Source organism: Perognathus longimembris, chromosome 4 (assembly GCF_023159225.1).
Source record: "Perognathus longimembris pacificus isolate PPM17 chromosome 4, ASM2315922v1, whole genome shotgun sequence".
Classification (NCBI taxonomy): domain Eukaryota; kingdom Metazoa; phylum Chordata; class Mammalia; order Rodentia; family Heteromyidae; genus Perognathus; species Perognathus longimembris.
Genome location: NC_063164.1, coordinates 63,301,078 through 63,325,928, shown reverse-complemented (window position 1 = coordinate 63,325,928; position 24,851 = coordinate 63,301,078). Strand labels below are relative to the sequence as shown.

General features: G+C 36.9%; 1 protein-coding gene across 3 annotated transcripts in view; it reads right to left on the bottom strand.

The window, feature by feature from the left end:
- The window catches only part of Ccdc148 (coiled-coil domain containing 148), a 274,276-nt gene that overhangs the window by 30,363 nt on the left and 219,062 nt on the right, over positions 1-24,851 (bottom strand). For all 3 annotated transcript variants that reach the window (XM_048345423.1, XM_048345424.1, XM_048345425.1), the window contains one exon: positions 22,066-22,184. In XM_048345423.1, coding sequence (XP_048201380.1) covers positions 22,066-22,184 — 119 coding nt within the window. The remainder of the gene's footprint in view (positions 1-22,065; positions 22,185-24,851) is intronic.

Genomic DNA, 24,851 nt, shown 5'->3' with positions numbered 1-24,851 from the left:
TGAATATAAAAGGTATAAACCACTAAGTTCATTTAATAATTGTTTAATGCAATTACAGAAATAATATATTAATTAAAACAGACACAATTTATCCTACTCAAAAACTGCAAAATTTAAGGCCTTCAGAAAACTCCCATAATTTGCCTTTTACTTAACTCATCTCATAACACAACTATTCCCTAATACACTCTAAGAACTCTAAGTTCTATTTTCTAGCTATACTAAATTACTTTGTTCCTTAAAAGTGCCATGGACATTTGTTAAGAAGACATTTCCCATTCCTGGAAGACTTCCTCATGAAGACTTCTTATTCATTCCTGTCATCCACTGCCTAATTTAAGTGCTACCTCATAGCATTTTGGGCTTGGTCTCACCAAGAATATCTGACTCTTTCTGAGACTTTAAATGCTGAAAAACAGGAACAGTGTCTTTGTTCATCACCGTGTCCCAAGATAACAATTATTCAATAGTCATTATTAAATGTATAAATTAAACAGGCTGGTGGGTCTAAAATAATACCACTACTGTTTTCCTATATGAAAGACAAGTCTATCCACCCTTCAACTCTGCAAAGATTGGCTCAACTTCATAGCCATTATATCATCATTTTCTGAGATGTGCCAGGAATCAGGAAGTCTCTCATATTCAAGTTAACGATTTTAGGCAGGAGTTAGATCATTCCTTTGCTTTCATCCCTATCTGGGATTTCTTTAAGATTTTAGTTTGGCTGATGTCTTCACATAATACCTGTAATGGCTTCATGTTTTCTTCCTTGTAGTTAAAAAAATGATGTCCAAAAACTATCATCTTGTAAGCATGGTTTGATGAGTAGAAACATAAGAAATGGTGAAATAAGTTTAAATATATCTTAGGTTCCATTAGGTATGTTACCAGAAGCATAAACTTTCTCCTGTTGATATAGAAAACTAAAAGACCAATGTACAGTTCAAGAACTTCTACTCCCCTAAAGATTTTAAATTCCAAGTCTACTTCACAGGGAGTTCTGAGGTAACAAAGATTACTTTATGACAACTATTATCAAAATATGGTTATCTGCATAGATTTCATTAGAAATAGGGATTTTTTTTTTCATTTGGGAATGACCAGGTTGAGGGTGTCCCAATCCTCCTGACCTGCTTTTCAAAGTCTCCACATGTAAAAATAATGCTGTTTTCCTCTGAACTTTTGATGAAAATCATTAAGGAGGCAAGTTTATGAGGCAAAAGAGAGTCAAAGATGCCTGTGCTACTCCCAATCTCCTCATAAGTGGGAGATTTGTATCAATTCATCATAAGCGGGAGATTCATATCAATTGCATTAATTGAGTTGTAGTAATGGATTGTCAGACTAATGTTATAAAAATGGTCATATTGCCCAAAGCAATGTACAAATCAATATAATACCCATTAAAATCACAACATCACAAAAATTACAGAAATCAACCCAAAAATTCACATGGAGGCAAAAAAAAAAAAAAGACCCTTAATAGCAAAGGAATTCTAAGTCAAAAGAGTACCACTGGAGCTACCATAATACTAGACTTCAAATTATACTACAGAGACAAAAAACATCATGGTTATTGGCACAAAAATAGACCAATAGACCAATGGAACAGTATAGAAGACCCAAAAATAAATCTACAACTAACTTCCTTTTACAAAGAAGCCAAGAATATACAATGAAGAAAATGCAGCCACTTCAAAAAATGATGCTGAGAAAATTGGTATTTACTGTAGGAGACTGAAACTGAACTTCTATCTCTCACCATGCACAAAAATCAACAGCATTAAACCAATGAGCTCAAAGTAAGACCTGAAACTTTAAATATACTATATGAAAATGTAGAAAAACCCTGGGAAGTTTGAGGTATATGGAAGGTTGTTTGGTGTTGTTTGTTTTTTTTTTCTAAATAGGACACAGTTGCCCAGAGAATGGGAGCCAGATTGAAAAACGGGATGATATCAGATTAAAGAGTTTCTGCACAGCAATAGAAATAATCACCAGAATCAAAAGACAAAACAAAAAAGCACCCTATGGATTAGAATCTTCACCAGGTAGTCAACTGATAAATGATTAATATAAAAAATAAAGAAATAAAAAAAATAAACAGCAAGAGAACAAATAATCCTATTAATAAATGGGCATGTGAAATGAACAGACAGTTCTCACAAGAAGATATACAAATGGCTGATAGAAAAAGAAATACTCAGTATCCATAGCCATAAAAAATGCAAGTCAGATAACACAGTGCAGTTCTATCTCACTCCAGTCAGAATGCAACCACTAGGAAAATAAATAACAAAAAAGTGTGGGGCTGGGGATATGGCCTAGTGGCAAGAGTGCTTGCCTTGTATACATGAGGCCCTGGGTTCAATTCCCCAGCACCACATATACAGAAAATGGCCATAAGTGGCACTGTGGCTCAAGTGGCAGAGTGCTAGCCTTGAGCAAAAAGAAGCCAGGGACAGTCTGTGCTCAGGCCCTGAGTCCAAGCCCCAGGACTGGAAAAAAAAAAAGAAAAAGAGTGCAGACGAGAATCGGGGGGGGGGGGGGAAATCAATCAATAATCATATACTGTTGGTGAGAATATAAATTAGTGTAATTTACTATGAAAATTTGTATCAAGTTCTTCCAAAGAGGAAAAGTGGACCTAACCTATGACCAAGGTAAATTTGTAAAACATTGTAAGTCTACATGCAAAAGCATAAAGGACTTCACTAACAGCTGTTGATCAAGAGGGGAATGGAGACGGCAAGACATTGGCTCTGTTCAAGGAGTGGGCATTAGCAGGAAGGAGTTATGCTAACAAGGAGGATAAAAGACTCAACATGATGGGTCAAAATAGCTTGTTTGAAGCTCTGAAAATAGAACAATGAAATGTATGGAAATTGTTTGGGAAGGAAAAAGAAAGTAGTGGGATGGAGGGGGGTCACATTGATTGGAATATATTGCAAATGCGTGGGAATAACCCCCATAATTGATGTAAGCTAATTAAAAAACTTTGATCAGAAAGAATGATATTGTACCATTTGTATGGAAATGGAAAGACTTGGTTAAAAAAAAAAAGTTATATTAAGCAAAGAAAGCCAGACTTGGAGAAACATAGGTTGCATGTTTTCCCTCATTTATGATAGCTAAAATGTGCCTATAAAGCTAAAGTAAACACACTAAATGTTTAAAAAATATATACTTGTATATGATAAATTATATAGGTCTCTAAGCATCCACACATAGTGATACCAAAGGGGGATACTCTTAGGAGAGGAACACAGAGGTCCAATACTTATGTGTATCTGATCATATAAAATAATATTTATTGAAATGAACTTCAGCAAATAGAAATAAGAGGGTTTTTTTTTCTTTGTTGCCGTTCATCTTTTCCTTTTGTTTTGTTTATTCATTTATGTGTCTTTGGGAGAGTATGGTGGAGCACAGGAATGGTGGAAAAAGAGTGAAAAATACAGCAGTGGTATTCATTAGATACTATGCTCAAAATGAACTATACAACTTATGGGTAAGGATAGGAGAGAAAACCTGGGAGAGAATGATGGAAGGGGTGACATTATTCAAAATGAAATGTACTTTTTATCTGACTTATGTAATGGTAACTTCTCTGTATATCACTTTTATGATAACAATTAAAATGCATGAAAGGAAAAAAAGAACATAATTTGACAAAACAACATGCCTTAGATTATAAAATATTGTAGAAAATTTTAAAACAAATATAATTATTAAAGTTAAAAAGAATCAATGAAACAATTGTTTCTTTAATGGCAAACCAAAAGAGAGAATGCCTAAATTAATAAAATTAGAGACAAAGTGGAATTATAATAGATACTGATGAAATCTACAGGATTATTAGGTAATACTTTGAAATTCATATTCGAATGCATGTTGAAGTACTGGTAAAGTCTCAAGATGTCTGCAATTTTCTTTCAAATGAGTGTCTAAACAAAGTGTGTGTATATGAGAAAGAGGGAGAAAAGAGAGAGAATAAACAAATGATGAAGCAAATAGAGCAAAATATTGAGAAAAAGCAGATTGAGTAGGAATTATTTGTGCTTATAATTCTTTTTTAAACCTGAAATTTTATCAAATTTTAAATTTAAAAGGAAAATTATGAAGGGAAAAGAACAATTATGTCCATTAAAATGGATCCATATACACAGACACAAGAGTTTTGCCGCTGCTAATTAGCTTTCCTTAGGTGGAAAAGCTTTGATCTTTTGCTCTGAGTACTTTCCTCTGGAAAAGAGATGCAATCAGAGTAGAACGTTCCATTTGGTGTAAAGGAATGTCAGCTTTTGTTAGCAGTCCTGAATTCCAGTTCAATTATTAGAAGGTTAGTTAAGAGTGCTTGAACAAGTTTATACTCCCACAAACAGTATAGTAGGGTTCCCTTTTGGCCACATCCCAGCCATCATCTGTTGTTATTAGTTTTCTTGATAATGGCCATTCTCACTGGGGTGAGGTGGAACCTCAATGTTGTTTTAATTTGCATTTTTTTTCTGGCCAGGAATGTTGAACACTTCTTCATGTACCTCTTGGCCATTCTCATTTCCTCCTCAGAGAAGTCTCTCTTTAAGTCTTTAGCCCATTTAATCATACTAACTGAAGTGAGGAAGACCAAAAGAAATATAGACTGTATGGTTTCCCTCATTGGTAATTAGTATATGTCTAGGATAATCTTAGCAGAAGATCACAATAGCTCAATAGCTATGTACATATGATCACATAAGATGATGCTAAGCGAAATGAACTCCAAAATATGGAAACAAGTAGTTTATCATTGTTGTTATTTTTTAACATACTATGAGAAATTATTTCTTTTTTCTTTTGTTTTTCTTCTCTATAGTTTAGCTCCTGTTGTCACTGTATTTGATTTTGGTACAGTGGGTATTTTATATATGTTTATCTAAATTAGGGAAGGGAAGGGGAACATCAAAATTGTGAGACACAGGGTAAAAGGTGAACAAATGCAACAGTAACACTTACAATATGTTGTAAACTAACTGTACAAATGGGGGGGTTGGGGAGGAGGAAGGGTGGGAGGAAAATGAGGGAGGAGGTAACAAGTTTGATAAGAAATGTACTCACGAGGGCTGGAAATATGGCCTAGTGGCAAGAGTGCTTGCCTCCTACACATGAAGCTCTCGGTTCGATTCCCCAGCACCACATATATGGAAAACGGCCAGAAGGGGCGCTGTGGCTCAGGTGGCAGAGTGCTAGCCTTGAGCAGGAAGAAGAAGCCAGGGATGGTGCTCAGGCGCTGAGTCCAAGGCCCAGGACTGACAAAAAAAAATGTACTCACTACCTTATGTATATAACTATAGCCCCTCTGTACATCAACTTGAAAATAAAACTTTTAGAAAAAGGCTAGCTAGATCCTAAAGATATAAGGATATTTTGTTTTTAAGTAGCAGTATTAATGCTTCTCCCTTCTTCTACTACCCTACTTGGCATGGGGGCCAATAAACTTAATTTTAAAAGGACAAATAAACATCTCAGGGTGGCCAATACTGTCTCTAGAACATTCATTAAGCTCAGTGACTGCAAAACATAAAAGCAGCTACAGCAAGTAAATAAACATGACTCTGCTCCAACAATGTTCTACTTATGGACACAGAAATGTTCATTGTGTATAATGTTTTCACATGGTATAAATTCTTTCTCATTTTTTCTTTTTTTTTTTTTTTTTTTGGCCAGTCGTGGGCCTTGGACTCAGGGCCTGAGCACTGTCCCTGGCTTCTTCCCGCTCAAGGCTAGCACTCTGCCACTTGAGCCACAGCGCCGCTTCTGGCCGTTTTCTGTATATGTGGTGCTGGGGAATCGAACCTAGGGCCTCGTGTATCCGAGGCAGGCACTCTTGCCACTAGGCTATATCCCCAGCCCCTCTTTCTCATTTTTTCAACCATTCAAAAATGTAAAAAAAATAAATAAATTAGCTTGCAAGGCAGTACAAAAACCAGGCAAGAGGCCTAGACCCAAAGAACAACAGAGAAAAATTTACAATTGAACTTTTGTATTGGTTACTTTTTTAATGCCTCACTTAACATTAGCAAAGAGCCCCAGTGGATGGTGTGACAGGTCTGAGCAGCTCTATTCTGTTAAATTGATGCAAATTGCATTCCAGGCCACTAAGATTAAGGAAGTCCAAAAGCTTCTGCCTCCAAGTTTGCAATCAGTGTTATTTGCAGGTGTTTTAATGTAGGTAGTAACTAGCACACAGTACCCACTTCAGAACTGGAGAAAGGACCCTTATTCCCTTCTTGTCTATTCTATGTATTCAGGTACCTTCTTCTTGACAGATTGATCTCATGTTGATACTATTGTGCAAAGAAATTTGTTTTTTTTATATATACTATATCATTTAAATAAGTGAACATTAGATACAAATAGATTTCTAAGTAGTAACTTGTATGGCGATAATTCATATCCTTTACTAGTACTTACATAGTGATATTAAGCTTTAGTCAAGTGAGCATTTTCCCCCTGAACTTTTCTCCATTATAAATGGCTAATGAGTTGAAAACATACTCCTTTCAGGAGTTATAAAAGAAAGTTCTAAATAGAGACAGAGATGGTGTAACAAAGGAGCAATACTCTTACTCAAATACTTAAATATTATCAAAGGAAGGAAGTGTTACATTTGTTCTATATAATCTCAAGCAATAGAAGAAAGATCAGTATAAGGAAGCTACTGGAAACTGATCTGGGCTTCAACAACAACAACAGAAATAAAACAAAACAAAGGAAAAAATAGGTCCTATAATAGCTGTGTAACAGTGAAAAGACAGCATGTTCACAGTCAGAGAAATATTCATGCCTAGAATGTAGGAGCATTAAGTGAAAAAGTAATAGAAGAGAGGTGAACATTAAAACTATGTAACAAGATGACTTTTAAGAACCGAGTTTTATTGGTTAAGGTTGGTCATTTTAAAATGGCACTTTAAAAAAATTAAAGAATAGTCACGGTAGTACACCCCTGTAATTCCAGCCACATGTGGATAGAGGCAAAAGGATCTCAAGATAAAAGCCAGCCCACATAAGAGTTGCCAAAATCCTATTCTGAAAATAAAAATAAAAACAAAATAAAAATAAGAGGGAAGGGGTGTAACTCAAGTTGTAAAGTACAAACCTATCATGTGTGAGGCCCTGATTTCAATTCCTAATACCTCAGTCAATCAATCATTGATTTCAATGAGGGATGACCTACTATGTCTCCAGGTTTGATCTAGTATTATTCTTTCCTCCTCTTAAAGATTACTAAGATCAAGTTACCAATAATAGGCCAAATATGAAGATGTGGTTGCAAAAAAAGATACAAGTTCCTCTATCAGAGAATTTACTGGAATTTGCTGGAGAAAATATAAATTTAATAAGTAATTGAAATGTGTTAAGATAGAACAGGTAGAAGGCACTGTGATTTGTTTTTGAATTATCACAAATTCTTTGACACAACCTAGATTGAGAATTTGGGTCTAAATCCCTTTCCCTTAAATCTGGATAGATCGCACCTCTATTTTGACCAGTAATTTCCAAAGCTAAGCAATGAAAGCTTCTGCTTTCACTAATGGGCAGTGAGGTCGTAGAGACCCAAGGCATAATGTGTGAAGTGACTCTCCCCTGAGAAGTCACACTGTGCAGAGTGACTGTATCACTCTACTTTGACAGTCCCCAGCTATATTACTCAGCTTTCTGTCACTGTGACAAAACACCTGAGATGTTCCACTTGAAGGAAGGAAAAGCTTATTTGGGGTGTATGATTTGAGAGGTTTCAGTTCATGATTTCTCATCCCTGTCACTTCAGGACTGAAGTGATGGTGGGGCAAGGTGGAGGAAATGCCTTCACTTCATGGTGCCAGGAAGTAAAAAGGAGAAAAGGGAAAAGGCAAGGTCCCAAAATTCTCTGTAAGGGGATGTTTTCCAGTGACCAAACTTCCTCTCACTAGGTCCTATCTCTCTTTTTTTTTAATTTTTATTGTCAAACTGATGTACAGAGAGGTTACAGTTTCATACGTTAGGCATTGGATACATTTCTTGCACTGTTTGTTACCTCCTCCCTCATTCCCCCCTCCCCTTTCCCCCTTTCCCTTCCCCCCCCCCCCCATGAGTTGTTCGGTTCATTTATACCAAACAGTTTTGCAAGTATTGCTTTTGTAGTCGTTTGTCTTTTTTACCCTGTGTCTCTCAATTTTGGTATTCCCTTTCAGTTTCCTAGTTCTAATACCAGTGTACACGGTTTCCAAGGTACTCAGATAAGATACAGAGATAATGCAGGTACACTTCTCTTAAAAGTTCGATCACCTCCCACTACTGTCATGGGCGGGGGAACAAGCCTTCAACATACAGGTCTTGGAGGATACTTTACGTTCAGGATCCTGTTTCCCATCAATTACTAAGCTTGATTTTCTAGATGCACAACTCAAAAGTCACCAGATTACTCTTCCTGCCCAACCCTTCAAGTCACTTGCAGCCATTCGAGTCTTCTCAACTGAAATTCCAAATATAGAGAAGAGATAACCCATCCCTCTCCGTGCCTTTTTATTAATTATCATGTAATTATATTGTTTATACTAATTGTTTATACTAATAAGTTAGAAGATAGTTTATAATATGGCTACAACTTATCTCAACAGATAACGTGTGCGTGTGTGCGTGTGTGTGTGTGTGTGTGTGTGTGTGTGTAATAAACAAGACCTAAGCTCACTTGGTACATAGATGGTCTCTCTGAAAAAGTCCTATTCTTGAGTAGAGAAGTGAAGAATGTTAGTTGGTCACAAGAGTATTCCCTATTAAAGAAACATCCATCTGAAGACAGAGTAAAGGCAAGAGAGATTGTGGGGCTCCTGAGGGGGAAAATAGTGTGGAGAAGGATGGAATGGGCAAGCTAAGTCAGAGAAGTGAGAGATAAGCTGGTGGGATTTGAAAAGGGGCATTCCATACGCAACCTTGATGAATCTTAACTTCAGCCTAAAGAACTTCACTGCAGTGTGCTTGACATGAGAATGGCAGGATTGAACGTATTTGCACTGGGGCCAAGGCTGACGTGGTTCAGGGGAGGGGTCTTGTCAGAGTGAGAACAAAAGAGGTAATCATTTGTAGCATAAAGTCACAGGATTTAATAAGCGCAGGAGGGAAGAGTTGGGCTTCTAACCGGACAGTGGGGGAGCTCTGGTGTCATTTGTGGAAAGGGAAATGGAGATAAGGCTGGAGAAAGGTATGGATTGCTCCACCTGGGGCAATTTGAAGTGCTAGAGAGACAGGCATGTGGCAAAGCTCAGGAGGCAGCTGGTTAAACACTAGAGATAAGGAGGAGAGTGTGGTCAGGAACTAATATGATAGTGTTTCACTACAGGTAATTCATATGTCATTTCCTCTTATTCTGGCAACAATTACATGGGAGTATTCAGAGGGGGAGGAAAGGAGATGAAGGCCTTAGGGGTGGGAAGTAGTAAGGCAAGATTTCAATACAGATGCTCTAACTTCATGTTCAAAGTGAAGGACACTGAACTTCTACACACACACACACACACACACACACACACACACACACACACACACACCAGTGCCAGGTAATAGAATTTAGATTTGGGACAAAATAAAAATCATCATTTGGGAATTCCTTACCAATCAGTTAAGTGGGTGACCTGAAAAGACAACAGTTCTGAGCAAGGGTCAGATCTATAGAAAGCTGTGTAGCCGTCCAAGCCACACAGCAGACAGCAGTGTCACCTGACCCTGAGACACAGTGTTTATGGTGCCCTAATTATTCTGATGTTCTCTAAAACATGTCAAAACCTTTATGTTTTTGTACAGTAGAGAGCCTCAGGGTCTGTGCATTTTTGTAAGTTATTATTTTTCTTGTAGGAATAATTAGTGGCTCATTATTAGATCCTGGTACTTGCTATGAAACTGTCACTTGTCGAACACTTAAAATATGGTAGGCTTTAGATAATTGCTTCCTACATTTTAATAAATTTATTCCCTACTACAACAATAAGGAATGTTCAATTTGTTACTATTGTTTTCTAGACAAAGGTTAGATTCATGGCCCTAAGAAATCAGGTGACAATAAGACTCTACAAACACATAGTAAACTGTTAAAATAGGGACTGCCCATAGCACAGACAGTAGACTGACAAACATATTAAGTGAGTTTGACCTGAAGACAAAGGCCATTAGTATATCCAGGTGGTTTAAACTCCCAGTATGAAACTCTTGCCACACTAGCATTCTTCTCTCAGCCCATAGCTGTGGTGAGTGGAGCATTCTTATTAAGTAGCTGACATAGAAAGAAAAAACATGATCCACTTTTACAGTTGAGTCACCAGGGTCAGGTAGAGGGAGACTGCTATAAAGGAACTCCTGCTCAGAGATGCTCTTGAAGGGGGGGTGGAGAAAGAAAATATTGCATGCAAGCATAGCTTTAAAAGCATGGTTTTCGGGCTGGGGATATGGCCTAGTGGCAAGAGCGCTTGCCTCATATACTTGAAGCCCTGGGTTCGATTCCCCAGCACCACATATACAGAAAACGGCCAGAAGTGGCGCTGTGACTCCAGTGGCAGAGTACTAGCCTTGAGCAAAGAGAAGCCAGGGACAGTGCTCAGGCCCTGAGTCCAAGGCCCAGGACTGGCAAAAAAAAAAAAAAAAAAGCATGGTTTTCAAAGTTTGTTTTAATTGAGCTAAAGGAATGGTGCATATAAATAATATGGACAAATGAGTAAGTCATGGATTCATAAAATTTTGTGGATAGTAGCTAAAAATACAAGCCTATTGATTGGAAGGAGTAAAAACACAATTAAAATTGGAGATCTGTGACAATAAGGATGGCAATAGTGCACAGAGGTCATTTCAAAGAATTTAGAGGTGCTGGGCAGTGAGGTCTGACATGTGTAATACTAGCTATTCACGAGGCTAAGATTTGAAGGATTGTTGCTCAAAGCCAGACTGGGCAGAACCTATCTCTAATTAACAAGGGCTGGCAGCATGGCTCAAGAGGTAGAGGGCTGAACAAGCAAGCAATTGGAATGAGCACAAGGCCCTGAATTCAAACTCCAATATCAGAAAATAATTAGAAGGAAGGGATAACCCATCAGTCTTATTCACTAGAAGCTTGGTTCTTGGTCAAGCAGCTCATGAAATACTAGGATGGATTATGGCTAGAATGCAGTTGTTCAAAAACACATTTCCTAGGAATCTTGGATTTGAAGTTGATGTTATAAAAAACAAGAATGAGTTAACTCCCTTTGGCAATAGGGTGATGTTGTAAACCACATAATCACACAGGGTTAGGCAAGAGGTAAGGTTTTAATAGTCAAGGATAGAAAGAGGCTATGTGTTCATTTAAATTGTACATTACATTCCCTTTCATTTTCTTTCTGTCTTCAGCAGCTCAGCTTGAGTCTTCTTCTTCTGTGGAAGAAATTCTCATTCTGAACCTATACCCAATATCTGCTCTCCTAGACACTTTTGCAGCTAGATAAACATTGAACTGGTTTCAATCTATCACATCCTTTGAAAGTCAGTGACACAAAGAAACATGGCCTGCAGAGAATCTACGGAGACACTGGGCTTTGCAGGATGGCAGGATGGTGAAGAAAGGCAGCCTTTCCAGCAGATGCCCAGAGTTAGGAAATAGCAGAGGGAGAAGCACCCATGGCGTTGTGATCAGTGGTTGACTTCTGGGATGATTCTGCAGAGGGAATTGGATTTCAGTTCTGGCTCTTTCCTGTCTGTTATTCTCAGCTGTATTCTCAGTTGTGTCTGCCATCATACTGATGATTCTGTGAACCCATCTAATAGCTTTCAATTAAATATTTTTACTTCAAAATTCAAGTAGAAATGACTTCTATTGTTTAAAAACCAGAATCAGAGTTCATACAAGAAGCGCGGGCTTACATGCTTTCTATAGTTCCTCCTAACTTTCAAATGACTATAATGACTATATGGAACACATAACAAAATATATTAAAAGAAAACAAACTAGATTGCAAACATGCTCCCTTTACTGACATTCTAATTCTTAAAATTACTTTGTAATTGTGTGGATGTGGATGTGTGTGTGTGGGGGGGTATTGGTGGGATGGGTAGTTCCCAACAAAGGACAAGCATAGCCTGTATTTTATTATACTGTACTATGCTGTACTATATCCATGTGCTGTATTGCATCCAACATAGCAGTGGCATTCTGTGAACATTGCCATTACCTTTTATCCAGTCCATGTTTTTAAGCCTGGTTTATTTAAATACACTTGCCAAGTTTCTGCCTATCTGCCCCTGAATATTTTAAAGTAAAATCTTTGAAAATTTTTTGCCCACAGGTCCGCATTCCATTATCTAAAAATGCTCAGTGAAACTCCCTAATGGTTGGTGAAAAAGACATCAACAGAGTATATAGAAATGGCTTCCACTTTGCTCACAAAACACTGTGTGAAGCAGAGCCACGGTGTCCCTCTAAAGCTGTGGAAATCCAGTCAATCAATCACCTCTCCATATTGATGTAAATGTTGAATGAGAGAAAGCAAATACAGTTTCAAAACAACCTTATATGCAAAAAGAAACTTCCAAATGTTTGTAGCATTAATTATACAATACAAAGTTATTTTACCAGGTGTGGTGGTACCAACTTATAATCCAATTACTCAAGATGCTGAGGCAGAAGCATAACTAGTTCAAGGCTAGCCTGGACTCAGTTGGAGATTGTCTCAAAAATTTGTTAAAAACAAGATTTCAAAATGACCAATTAAAAAACAATACTTATTCATGGAATACCATATGATCAGAAAATGTGTGATAAAGTATTTCTGAACTCATCTACCCCCTACCAAGTATGTACTTACTGACAATTCATTTTATAACCCAAATAACTGCAGCAGACAGATCAACATGGCATACAGTAGAACTCCTGAAGTCTTTTTAATGAGCTATGATATCTAAAATCATAAATCAAAGTTATAGGGGGAAAAAGTAAAAATCAGCTCAATCTACTACACAAAAGATTCTCTCAGTTACTTGTGATTGAGAAGGTGCATAGCTGGGCAACCAGACTTGCGTACATTGGTAACTAAATCATCCCTCAACACCTTCAGGAAGACCCTCAGTTGTGCATTCTCTGCCCAGCTGGTACTCCGTCTGCCCCTTGGCCCAACCTACTAGCTTGATTTTCATATGAAAATTGCTGTATACCCTGTATTCATCAATTTCCTAAGCTCCCTCTGTCAATCAGGCTTTCTCAGCTAAACTCCCTCAGGAAGAATACAATTATATCAAAGTAATCTGTGCAACCATGCCTCAGTTTATGAACACATTCCTCACAATTAGTTACGTTATCTTGATGAGCAGGTATAAATACTGTTATTATTAGTGTTATTACCAACAAAATTACATCAATGGGCTGGAAAACAGCATGTTGGCTACCAATGAGATCCCTTTTCATCTTTTAAATCAATGCTAGTTTTCAAAGCATTTCTAATATACATTAAAAAGATAAACCAGCTAGCTTTACTAAGAATTCTATTTGTTTAATGGCTCACAGTGACTTTTGAACTACATCGGTTAGCACACCCACATGGAATGGGGATTTGGTTGACAGAGATTTAATGAACAAGAACATTTCCACTAATTTGGGGAAAATCTCATGCTGAGAAGTAAACACAAAACAAATATTTTTAAAGTTTCTGAGTCACTTTACTAAAGATACTATTTAAAAATCTGAAACATTTTATCATTTCAAGTGCCCCTCATTTCTTCCAAAACAACATGCTGAAATTTGTCCATTGTTAAGAAAAGACATGGAAAATAAAGAGCAACATCTGGTTTTACTACTGAGATAATGCAATAACTGTCAGTTCCTGGGTGTTGGCAAGCACCCCAAGACACACATTAGATTAGCAAAGCCAATTTAGTGTTAGGAAGGCAGCTGGTACTAGTCTCTTTCTTCCAAAATGGTCACCCATATCCTTGAACTTCAAATACTTTCTGTATCACAACACAGAAAAATGATGTTACAATAGGAGAAAAAACTTATTAACAACTAACATGTATTTTTTTACTGTACACACAACTGGGTAGTTAGAATCATACACAACTTTTTCTTAAAGGGAAATTCTAGGATTGATCAAAACTCCTCCATAAGTGTGAATTCACATCTACATAACTTTCTTGAACTAAATTCAGTATAGGTATAGCTTTGGGGGAAAAAGAAATTATGAACATTTCTATTAAAAAGGTGAGATTTTCTCAAGAACTCAATAAACAATTTGTTCCATATTTAAGAAGGTATAGAGAGAACTCTTGTGTAATTGTTCTCAAACTTTGTTGTAGCATCTAATCCCATGAGGATTTTCCTAAATGTATTTTAAGATTAAACTCCTACCCTCCAAATTACTGATAATGTTGGTCTGGGGTCTGGGCTGGGCATTGTGCCCAGGTGATTCTAACAAAGAATGCAAGAACAGCTGCTGTGGTGTTTCACAGTGGCTGCTCAACTTCTTACAGCCTGGATTGTTACTTGCTATTTTTACCAGTTTCAGTTCTCTGGTTATGGCGTGATATCCACAACTATTTAGCAAAGTAAATCTCTTTTTAGAAATCCTTCAAAGCATTTGGAAGGTAATTTCAAAGGATATGAGCTAAGAAAGGCAAGTTATTTATTAAACCACAAGAAACAATGATGAAAACAAACATATGAAAATCCACAATTACATTTACTCTAATAAATACTGTAAAAGGAAGGTAAATGTTAGCCTCAAGAGACCAAAACTTCAGAATGTTAGAGGTTGAATGAGGGAGGAGGTAACAAACAGTACAAGAAATGTATCCAATGCCTAACGTATGAAACTGTAACCGCTCTGTATATCAGTTTGACAATTAAAAAAAAAAAAAGAAATGTTAGAGGTTGAACATTCTACCCAGCATCTACAAAATGTCATCTTTGAGGGAGATATGCCCTTGTTTATAGGAGAATGCAAGGTCTGATATTCATACTCTGTAACTTTTAGTAGTAAAGGGAAGCAAGGATGCTGAAGAGATGCAAGAAAATAGCTGTAGCCATACTGTATCCCAACTTTCTGTGAGCATAATCTTTCACTATTCCTCAGTAAAGGTGTGGAAGAGGATAGAGCCATTGCATCTCTATAGAGCTTCATGCTTTAGCAACCAGGGTTCTGGCACTGACACAAAGTTTTTTAGGTAGGCCCACCTGGGAGGAAAGAAAGAACCACTGTATGAAAAAGAAGGGAAGTGTTAACTTCCAGCAGTGGGTGGGAAAGAAAGATGGTGAAAACAATTAGGGAATCAAAATGGTGAATGGCTGGGATGATCAGAAAAGGGTGTGGAGAGTAGAAATAAAGAGGTTAGACAATACATAAATAAATGGTGCATTTAAATAAAAAATAAATGTATATTCTTGTGTCTACTTTGGATTTTTATATTATATTTAAGTAGTTGTACAAAGGAGTTTCAATTCATCATGTCAATTTATGAGTACAATGCATCTTAATATATTTCCTTCCATCATTCTCCTTATCTTTCCCAACATATTTTGAACACTAGGATTTCAATTACCTTTAAAAAAATGAAGAGTATCTTCTATTTAATACCTTGTATTTGGCTTAGTGTCACATTATTTACCAATTTGCCCACCAATTTGAAGTCCACAAGCAGATAATCAATAAAATGGAAAAGGTTTTTAAAAATTATTTTCCCAGTGCTGCTTTTTCTTAATATCAGAAATGCATGTTCACTGTGGAAATTAAGAAAATGTAGAAACACAAAGAAAAAATAGCTAGATGGCAGTGGCTTATGCCTACAATCTCAACTATCTGGAAGGCTGAACAGAAAATGATAACAGATTAAGGATAGGCCAGCCAAGAAAGTTCATGAGTCACATTGGTACTCACGATGATCTATGTGGCCTATGCAGGAAGATAGCATTGAGAAGATTACGGTTCTAGACCAGCGTGAGCAGAGTAGTTCCCAAGACTTTATCTCAACAGAAAGAAGGTGGACATGGTGGTAGGTGTCAGCCATATTAGCGACTCTGTGAAGCCTGAAACAGTCAGATGGTGATCCCAGGCAGTAAGTACGAACCTATGTCAAGATTAACTAGTGCCAACAAAGGGCTAAGGCATGGTTCAGTAGTAGAGTACTTGCTTGGAGTTTAAACCCTAATATTTAAAAAGAAAGAAGGAAAAGGAAATTATCCTTTATTAACTTGAAATAAAAACTTCTTTCACAATGTTTCACAGATAGATAGATAGGTATTATATATAAATAATGTGTGTGTGTGTGTGTGTGTGTGTGTGTGTGTGTGTGTGTGTAGCATATCCCTTAGCTTTTTCACTCAAGGCTGGTGTTCTACCACTTGAGCCATATTTCCACTTCCAATTTCATGTATTTTTTCCCTTGGAAATCATGTTTCCCTGTGGCCATCCCACACTGTAGAAAGGTGTGGTAGGTAAAATTTTCTGATGCCAGCCCCCTCTACTCATTGGTGTGTCAAAGTAGATGGAGGGAAGCTAAGTAGAAAAACTGAGATATATATTGTTTACAAACACTTAAAAAGTACCACCTAAGTGAAATATTCCAGAATAAAAAGAGAAAACTAGAAATATGTGAATGAACATTTTTGTGATAAAATTGTTTTTCAATAAAGAAAATTTTGTCAAATTTAAAAAGTAGCAGTGTTTACTAGTTCAATGAAACATGCTGAGTTTTTGTACATTCTTATGAAACAAAGAAAAGTAGAGGAAATTGAAAATTCTTAACACCCTTACCTTTGGTAAGCACCTACATGTCCACCAATTTATTATCAGGATAGCAAAAATGAACTGAATGCTCCTTAAAAATTAAATAATAAAAACATCATTTCAAATTTTATAGAATATGGCTGAAGATATAGAGAAAGAAAAAAAATTAGAGACAAATGAATTTGTTAGAAATTCAGAGAAGAAATGGAAAACCAAATAGCTAAAGCTCTCAACTCAGGAGGCCAGATAAACTCTACCATACTCTACCATGTTTCTTTCTTTGTCTTCCCTAACCCAACATCAGTGTAAGAAGTCACCACAGCTAGGCGGCATGAATTCCTCATAAATGTCCCTCAGTTTCTGTACCAGCTCTGCCTCCCCATCCTCATTTCCTTAGTGCAGACATCATTTTTCACAGAGCTTACTGAAGGAAACATAATCTGCCTCTCTGCTCACCAATTTCTACCAAGATAATTCGTTAACATTCACCAGAAAAATCTATGAAACTTTCCAAAGGACTTCAGAACAACCTAGAATTAGTTATTGGATGCAAAGACCTAGATTGGACACTGTATTAGATTTGATATGTCATCATACTTCATTTCATTGCAAAGTCAATAGAATTTTTAAGCTCCACAAGAATAACTATTTTCAAAAAGAACAATGAGTAGATACTTGTTCTATCAGATAGCAAAACAGAATGTTTGAAATACCATGGATCCATGTAGAAATAGCAGTATACATCAGGCCTTTTGTTCATTTATATTTTTCAATACTAGGGATTGAACTTAGGATCTCACATTTGCTAGGCAAGTGTTCTATCACTTGAGCCATATCACTAACCCCTTTAAAAATTATTATTTACTGTTATTACAAAGAGGATGTACAGAGGGACTACAATTAATTACATAAGGTAAGTAATGAGTACATTTCCTTTTGTCCAATGTCTTCCCTTCCCTCACTCTCTCCTAGTCCCTCCTTCCCATCTCCACTTACAAGTTGTATAGTTCACTTTCATCAGTGTCCAGTGAGCCCCACTGTTGTACTTTTTCATCCCTTTTCCCTTTTCCCATATATAATTTTAAATAAACATAAAGAGGCATGTAGGCATTGTGCCATTATGTTTCTCTACTACAAGTATCCTCTTTTAATTTCACTGACTATGAATGTCATTACTAGAATCCTATAGGATTTACCAATCCTTTTTGTATGTTTATTTTTCAGATAACGTTGTCTGGGCTGATCTTTCTTCTGTTTCCACATCCCAAGTAGCTGGGATTGCAGGTATATGCCACCATACCTGGCCTAGATGTGTGTTTTTTTTTCCAGTTTAATCAAAAGTCCATGTGTATCTAAAAGTAAAACTCAAAATGTAATCTATAATAAAGATGGCATTTCAAAATTGGTGTATAAGGATGAATCATTAAGTAATTGGTATCAAGATAGTTGGCCATCAATTTAGGAAAAAAATAGAAGTCAGACACTTAGCTCACATCATTCATAAAAATAAATTCCAAATGTCTACAGAGCTAATTTTTAGGAGAGTTATGAATAATATATACACTCTCAAAAGAATTAGGTAGGTCTATTTTCAGTAATACTATATATCATTCTGAAGTTTGTGCTTTACTAAACTGGTTCCTGACCCAGGTTATAAATGGGTCAGGATGTCCTGTTTTGTCTCTGCTTGCCAAGCTATATGCCATGGTTTGATTGGTTTATTTTAAATTTCTTTAATTTATGTGCACTCTGATGCCAGAAGGGGGCATCTTTCTAATTGGCACAAAGACATTCTAGGCTAGCAGCAACCATTAAGTCCCAGTTTGTAAGCAACAAGCATATACATAAACTTTTAACACAAATGGTTGTACTGAATATGTCCCTCTTTCAAAAAAACAAACAAATTACATGTTGAGCTGAGTACTGGCATCTATGATTGTAACTACTCTAGAAGCTGAGATCTGAAGGATGAAGGTTTGTGGTCAGCCAGGTCAGAAAAGTCCACTCGATTTCATCTCCAAAATAAACAGCAAAACTTTGGAGTGGAAGTATAGCTCAAGTGGTAGAGTGTCAGCTGAGCAAGTGTGAAGCCCTGGGTTCAAACACCAGTAGCACTAAAAAAAAAAAAAAAAAAATCGTATGTTGACACCTTTCACCCTGAATATTTTAGAGATGAGGCCTTCTGAAAGTGTTGGACCCTCTTGAAGTGATTAGTGCCTTCTAAGGTGACAGAGGACATGCTATCTCCCATCTCCTCTGAGAACTCACTGAGAAGGCTCCCTGCTGCAGGCAGAGAAGCCCCCAGAACTATGAGGAAAGTTATTTCAGTTGTCTAAACCACTTAAAATATGTTGTTTTCTTATGGTAGTCCTAGCTGACTAATATAGTAGGCTCGTAGTTTTATATGTACTGAAGGTTTGTTTTCATTATAGTTGAGCTTGACAACTTGCTTTAACTTAAGTGTTTTGCTTTTTATAAGAACATTTTCGTTATTACATGTTTTATGAAAAATGTTGGAAACATTAGGTAGAAAAAAATGATGCTTCCTTACAAAGGTTAAATGATTTTCCCAAGGTCATACATGATTCACAGAACAGTTAAGAATAAAACCTTGGCTCATGGCTCCCAAGTTCTTCATGCTTCTTGTTGTGCTATAATGTGGCTATTTTTCTCCTGTTATGTAATGTGGATTAATCTGATTTTCTTTCCCCTCTTTTCAACTGAAGTTCTGAATCAGCTAATCTTGATAATTACTGGGACAGGAAGCAAAAGTCTGAAATGAGTGTGTAATCAAAGAAGCTCCCTGCTATGTGGGATGATTCTATTAGAAGCATGTCTGCTATTGCTAGGACTCCACATCTGTTCTCTTTCCTTCCAGCCCTTCTTAATACCTGGGCGTCTTTACTCTTTCCTTAAAAAGTCATTGGCTAACTAGCCCTTTGACCACTAACTTTGTCTTAACCTTTAGCATTTTGTTATTTGGCATTTGTTGTCTACTTCCTTAATTTTAAATCACATCATGGCCCATTTTTCTGCAATTTACTTGTATCTTGATTTATACGTGTTTTTCTGGTTTCCCCTTGGTTGCTTGACCTCGTAACCTAGAATTCTGGCTTTTCTATATTTCTTGGGTCTCTCTGTAAAAGATTATACACAACTCTAAAGTACTGAGATGCTTGGAAATTGCTATGAATTTCATCCAGAGAATCCAGAAGTAACTAGCATCTATCTGTAATTCTGAACTCACTCTGCCACCTTGGTGAGTAGACTTTGAAATAACTGTCACAGGGCCACAGAAGAAACTTCTTACATATTAGCAAACCTTATTGCATAAATTAGGTATGCCTTCCAAAGTGATACATATATATGCATATATATACATATGTGTGTATATGTATTGATTTATGTACATACACACTCTGAAGAGCAAATTTAATAGGCTTTATTCTTCAGGGTAATATTAGGTTGACAGGAAAATTAAGTGGAAAGGATTGAGTTGTGTGTTTGTTTTTTAAGGTAACAAACAGGTAAACACTAACTTCATTCTTGGAAGAAAACTTACTGAAACGTGTGTTAAGAAAATGAAAGATCTATCTTTATCTCTTGTAAAAAGATGACTAAGGGCTGGGAATATGGCCTAGTGGCATGAGTGCTTGCCTCCTATACCTGAAGCCCTGGGTTTGATTCCCCAGCACCACATACATAGAAAATGGCCAGAAGTGGTGCTTTGGCTCAAGTGGCAGAGTGCTAGCCTTGAGCAAAAAGAATCCAGGGACAGTGCTCAGGCCCTGAGTCCAAGGCCCAGGACTGACAAAAAAAAAAAAAAGATGACTAAGGAGTTAATTAAACTAGATAACTTCGCCTATTATTAATTTGCTGCCTCTCCGTTCCAAGTCCATTGATTGTCATCTGCTGTGATACAATGGAGCTGAATCCGCAGTTTCTTAGAAATGGGTGCTGGAAAGATGTTGAAAAAGGAGAGAACTTCCTTTCAGTTGTTCCCATCACACTGGTCATAGACATCCGGAGATGTTTCACTTTTGGCATCCTTGCCGCCACCCTATGATCAGTTTCTCATCAAATTTAGAGATATCATCACAATCAGATTTTTCTTTTGAGTCTTACATGCTTCCCAGTGGTCAGCTTCCAGATTTGGATAGCCGAAGCCCAAATAGGGTGCTTCCCGATGGACTGTGCCAATGGAATCTGGTTCTGGATTAGCCCACATATGACCTTCTCCACGTGCCATGGATATTAACAATAGCCTTTACAATGTGGTCTGGATCCACATCATACAAGAGAGTCCCCAATTACAAATGTGTTTCTTCCACTGGAACTTTCCACTGAATTCTCTAGTGTTCTCTATACTTCTCTCTTTTTGTTTATTCATATTTTTGACTGTGTGTGCTGGTATTCGGGCTTGAATTCTGGACCTCAGGCTTTTGCCAGAGCCGGCGCTCTTCCACTTGAGACACCATCCTACTTCTGGCTTTCAATAGATAATTGGAGATAGGAGTCTAGTGGACTTTTCTGCCTGGGCTGACTTTGAACTGTGACCTCAATCTTCAGATCTCAGCCTCCTATGTAACTAGGATTTCAGGCATGAGCTACAGGCATCCAGCCTGCCTAATTTTTTTTAATGTAACAAAGGTTCTTGTTAGAGTTTATGATGATTGTTCACATTATACTTTTCACATTCATATTTAGTATACTGTTACTATTTTCTGATCGACTCTGATTAACACAGTAATCTTAGAAAATAGTTTTAATATCTCAGTGTATTCATATTAAAATGAAGGGACAGGGCTAGGTAATCTCAAATGCCCTTTCCAACTCTCAAATTACATATTTATGGGAGAGTCTAGAAAATTTTTTCATATATGTGTTGGATAAGTATATTATGAATACTATCCAGCTCTTTATAATTGTGCATTGTGTTCCCCTCTCCCAGTCATAGTAAATGGTTTTCCTTCCTTTTAGAATAATGATTTCCCCCTTCTGGATCAAAATATTAAGGGACAGCAGCTGCCAGAACAATTTCCTGCACCCGGCGGGCAATCAAATGCTATCAGGTCCTCTGTGAGGTTTTAACTAGGAAGCGAGCTAAGGAACAAAATGGAAAACTAGAGGTTTATGCATAAAATGAAAGTTTAAAATACATGATAAAAGTCATTTTATCCATTTGTGAATATAAATATTGAATAGATACATTAGGTATAAAAATGCTGTCTCTGATATTGTTTATCCTAACACATTACAGGAGATTCTATTACCACCTCCATTATCACACAATTCACAATGGGTCTTTTACCTTTCTCTGTCTTTCACTGACTGCTCAGCCATCAATTTCTTCAGTTCTTCCAGCCGCTGGAGATCTCTCATTTCCATTTCTTGCCACTTCTGTTCTTTCTTAGCCCAGTATTTTCTTATCTATTGTATAAATGTTACATCAAATTTAAGTTAATAATAGATTTAAAACAGTAAGGAGAGCTGTAACAGTACCCATTGGCTCATATAGCAAAGATTGAATTTAAATGGTATTTCTTCTTTTTGTTGTTATTGTTCCTTAAAATTGCCTGTAGTTTATTGATGAGAAAAATAATTTAAAACACGAAGTTATATGTCCCAAGAAATCTTGTGATTTAACAATTTCTGAAGTGGAAATGCAGCTGTGCTAAGACCCAAGGATTTAATGTTGGCTAAAATAATCAACTTCCAGGGAACCACAATAAAAGCATGTTATTGTTTCTAAAGCATGTGATCTACCTGTTACTCAAGAATATTTTTCTGCTCTTATGGTAATGCAGTCTTTAACAAATATAGCATTAAAACTATTTTTACTTTAAAAGCATGGGCTTATTTATGCTAATGGACAGCATGATGTTGAAAGCTTTTTGCTTCTGGGGAAGTGGCAGGAGATAGGTGGGAGGAAGGAGGGAAAGAACAAATTACCAGGTTGTGGTATTTAGTGGTCCTGACTTATGTGGTAAAATAAAGGTCAAGCTTATCAAGTTCACAAAAGTGAACACATTTCCTACCTATGCTTGGCTTATTTCTCTTCTCTGCAAATGGAGGTAGAATTTAGAAAACCAAAAGTATATATGTACTGTGTTCATGAGGCTGGAACTTTTTGAGGAATTTTCTGCATTAATGTTGAAGTTAGTGCTTATTATACCAGAAGCCTGGGCTACCACCCTGGGCTTCCATGTTATATCTGCTATAAGAGACTGGATCTTGCTGGCAAAAGACACATAGACTCCACAGTGGTCAACACTAGGCCAGTGACTGGCAGCAGAGTGTCTGTAAGATCAGCTGAGTTTATTAGCCTCACTCTCCATATAATGCTTCTTCTGAGAGGTGGATATGAAAAACTAAGGGCTTTCCTGACATGAACTAGCAATATGGTCTCTGATTCTTAGAACATTTCCCAAGGAACATGGTCACAGCCACAGAAATTCATAGAAATTAATGACCTCATTTCATGTTTAATGATTCAGTGTAAAGTGATAACTATTTCAGAGATGACTGAGGTATGAATTAGGGAGGGGAGAGAGGATGTGTGTGTACATATATACATGTATATATACATACATATATATACACACATATATATACATATATATGTATATATGTATATATATGTGTGTATATATATCCAGAGAGAGAGAGACAGAGGAAACACTGATTAGAAAAGAATAATCCAGAGTTCTAACATAAAAGCCAAGTACAGAAATCCTCACAATAATTACTTTGTCCCTCTCAGAGGATTATAAGCAATTTTTATACTTCTGCATTACCTAGTTTTACTTTATTGCTTCCAGTAAACAGGTCCCTCATTATCAGAGGAAAACAAAGTGACTTCAAAACTAAATATTTTTAAAAGGAACCCGATTTGGTTAAAGAGGATTTTTTTCTCTTGGTTACAACACATCAGGGTTTGCTTGTTGGCCTTTCAGAAAGGGCAGTAGCCCTTTGCTGATAATACCTAGATATAAGCAGGCTAACAACAGGGTGCTAACATCCTCAAATCTCTGACAACACTTGATATATTGTTCTGTGGAGCTCCAAGAAGTATGCTATACTGGGGGCTTTGGGGAATCTTATGACCAATTATTTCTCTTTCTGGCTTTCTTATAGCATCATCTATTGCTATGATGTGAGCTTGCTTGCCCAACTCCCTCTCTCTTTCTCTTCCTCCTTTCCTTTTCCCCTGTCTATCTTCTACCTCCTTCATCCCTCTTTCTCACTCTTCCTTCTCCCTAGCTCTCAGTTTATTCCTTCATAATGCTCTCTACTGATCCCCTGGAACCTCTGTCATCATGCATAAAATCCTTTATGCCTTCAGCTTTCAGAACTGCTTCTTCTTTTCTACTGACATTCTCTTAAATGAATTATCTTTACATTCTCATATGCCATGTAGCATGTGCCATGGAGCTAGGACAAGGTTTGAGCATTTTCCTCATTAAAAATGGCATTTTAAGCTTATGATATTTTTCTCCTGTCTAATCGTTTCTACATTTCACATTTTTACTAGTGGAATAGATTACCCTTTACCTGTCCTTATCACTGGGTATGTGTGGATTTCCAGGTCACTCAAAAGTAACTTAACCAAGAATTCAAATACCCAAGCCCCAACCTTTTCCATCACAGCATCCTTTATCTTCTTCCTAGACAACATCAGCCCCTGTTACTCTCACAGTTCCAGACTTCCTCCGTTCCAGGGAACTGCCTTCTCCTCCAGGACTCTTTATCACTGAAAACAGTTCTCCCTCTGAAATCTTGAATTACAGCATAGACTCTGTGACCAGAACTGAACTCTTCCTCCATTGTCCTCTGGGATCCAGTTAAATAATGCTATTCCTCTAGTTTGGTGCTCATCACAATGCTTTGCTAATTAGTATATATTTTTCTCTCTCTCTCACTAGATTGTTGAAATGGTGTTTTTTTTTAAATCTTGGCACTTCTGAGAGAAACTAAAATGTCTAGAACATTGTGTGCATTTAATAACCATTTGATTGATGACACATTTCTAGAAACTGGTATCAAATTTATGACTTTAATCAAATCTTCAAAACAATACACATTCACTTGATGCAT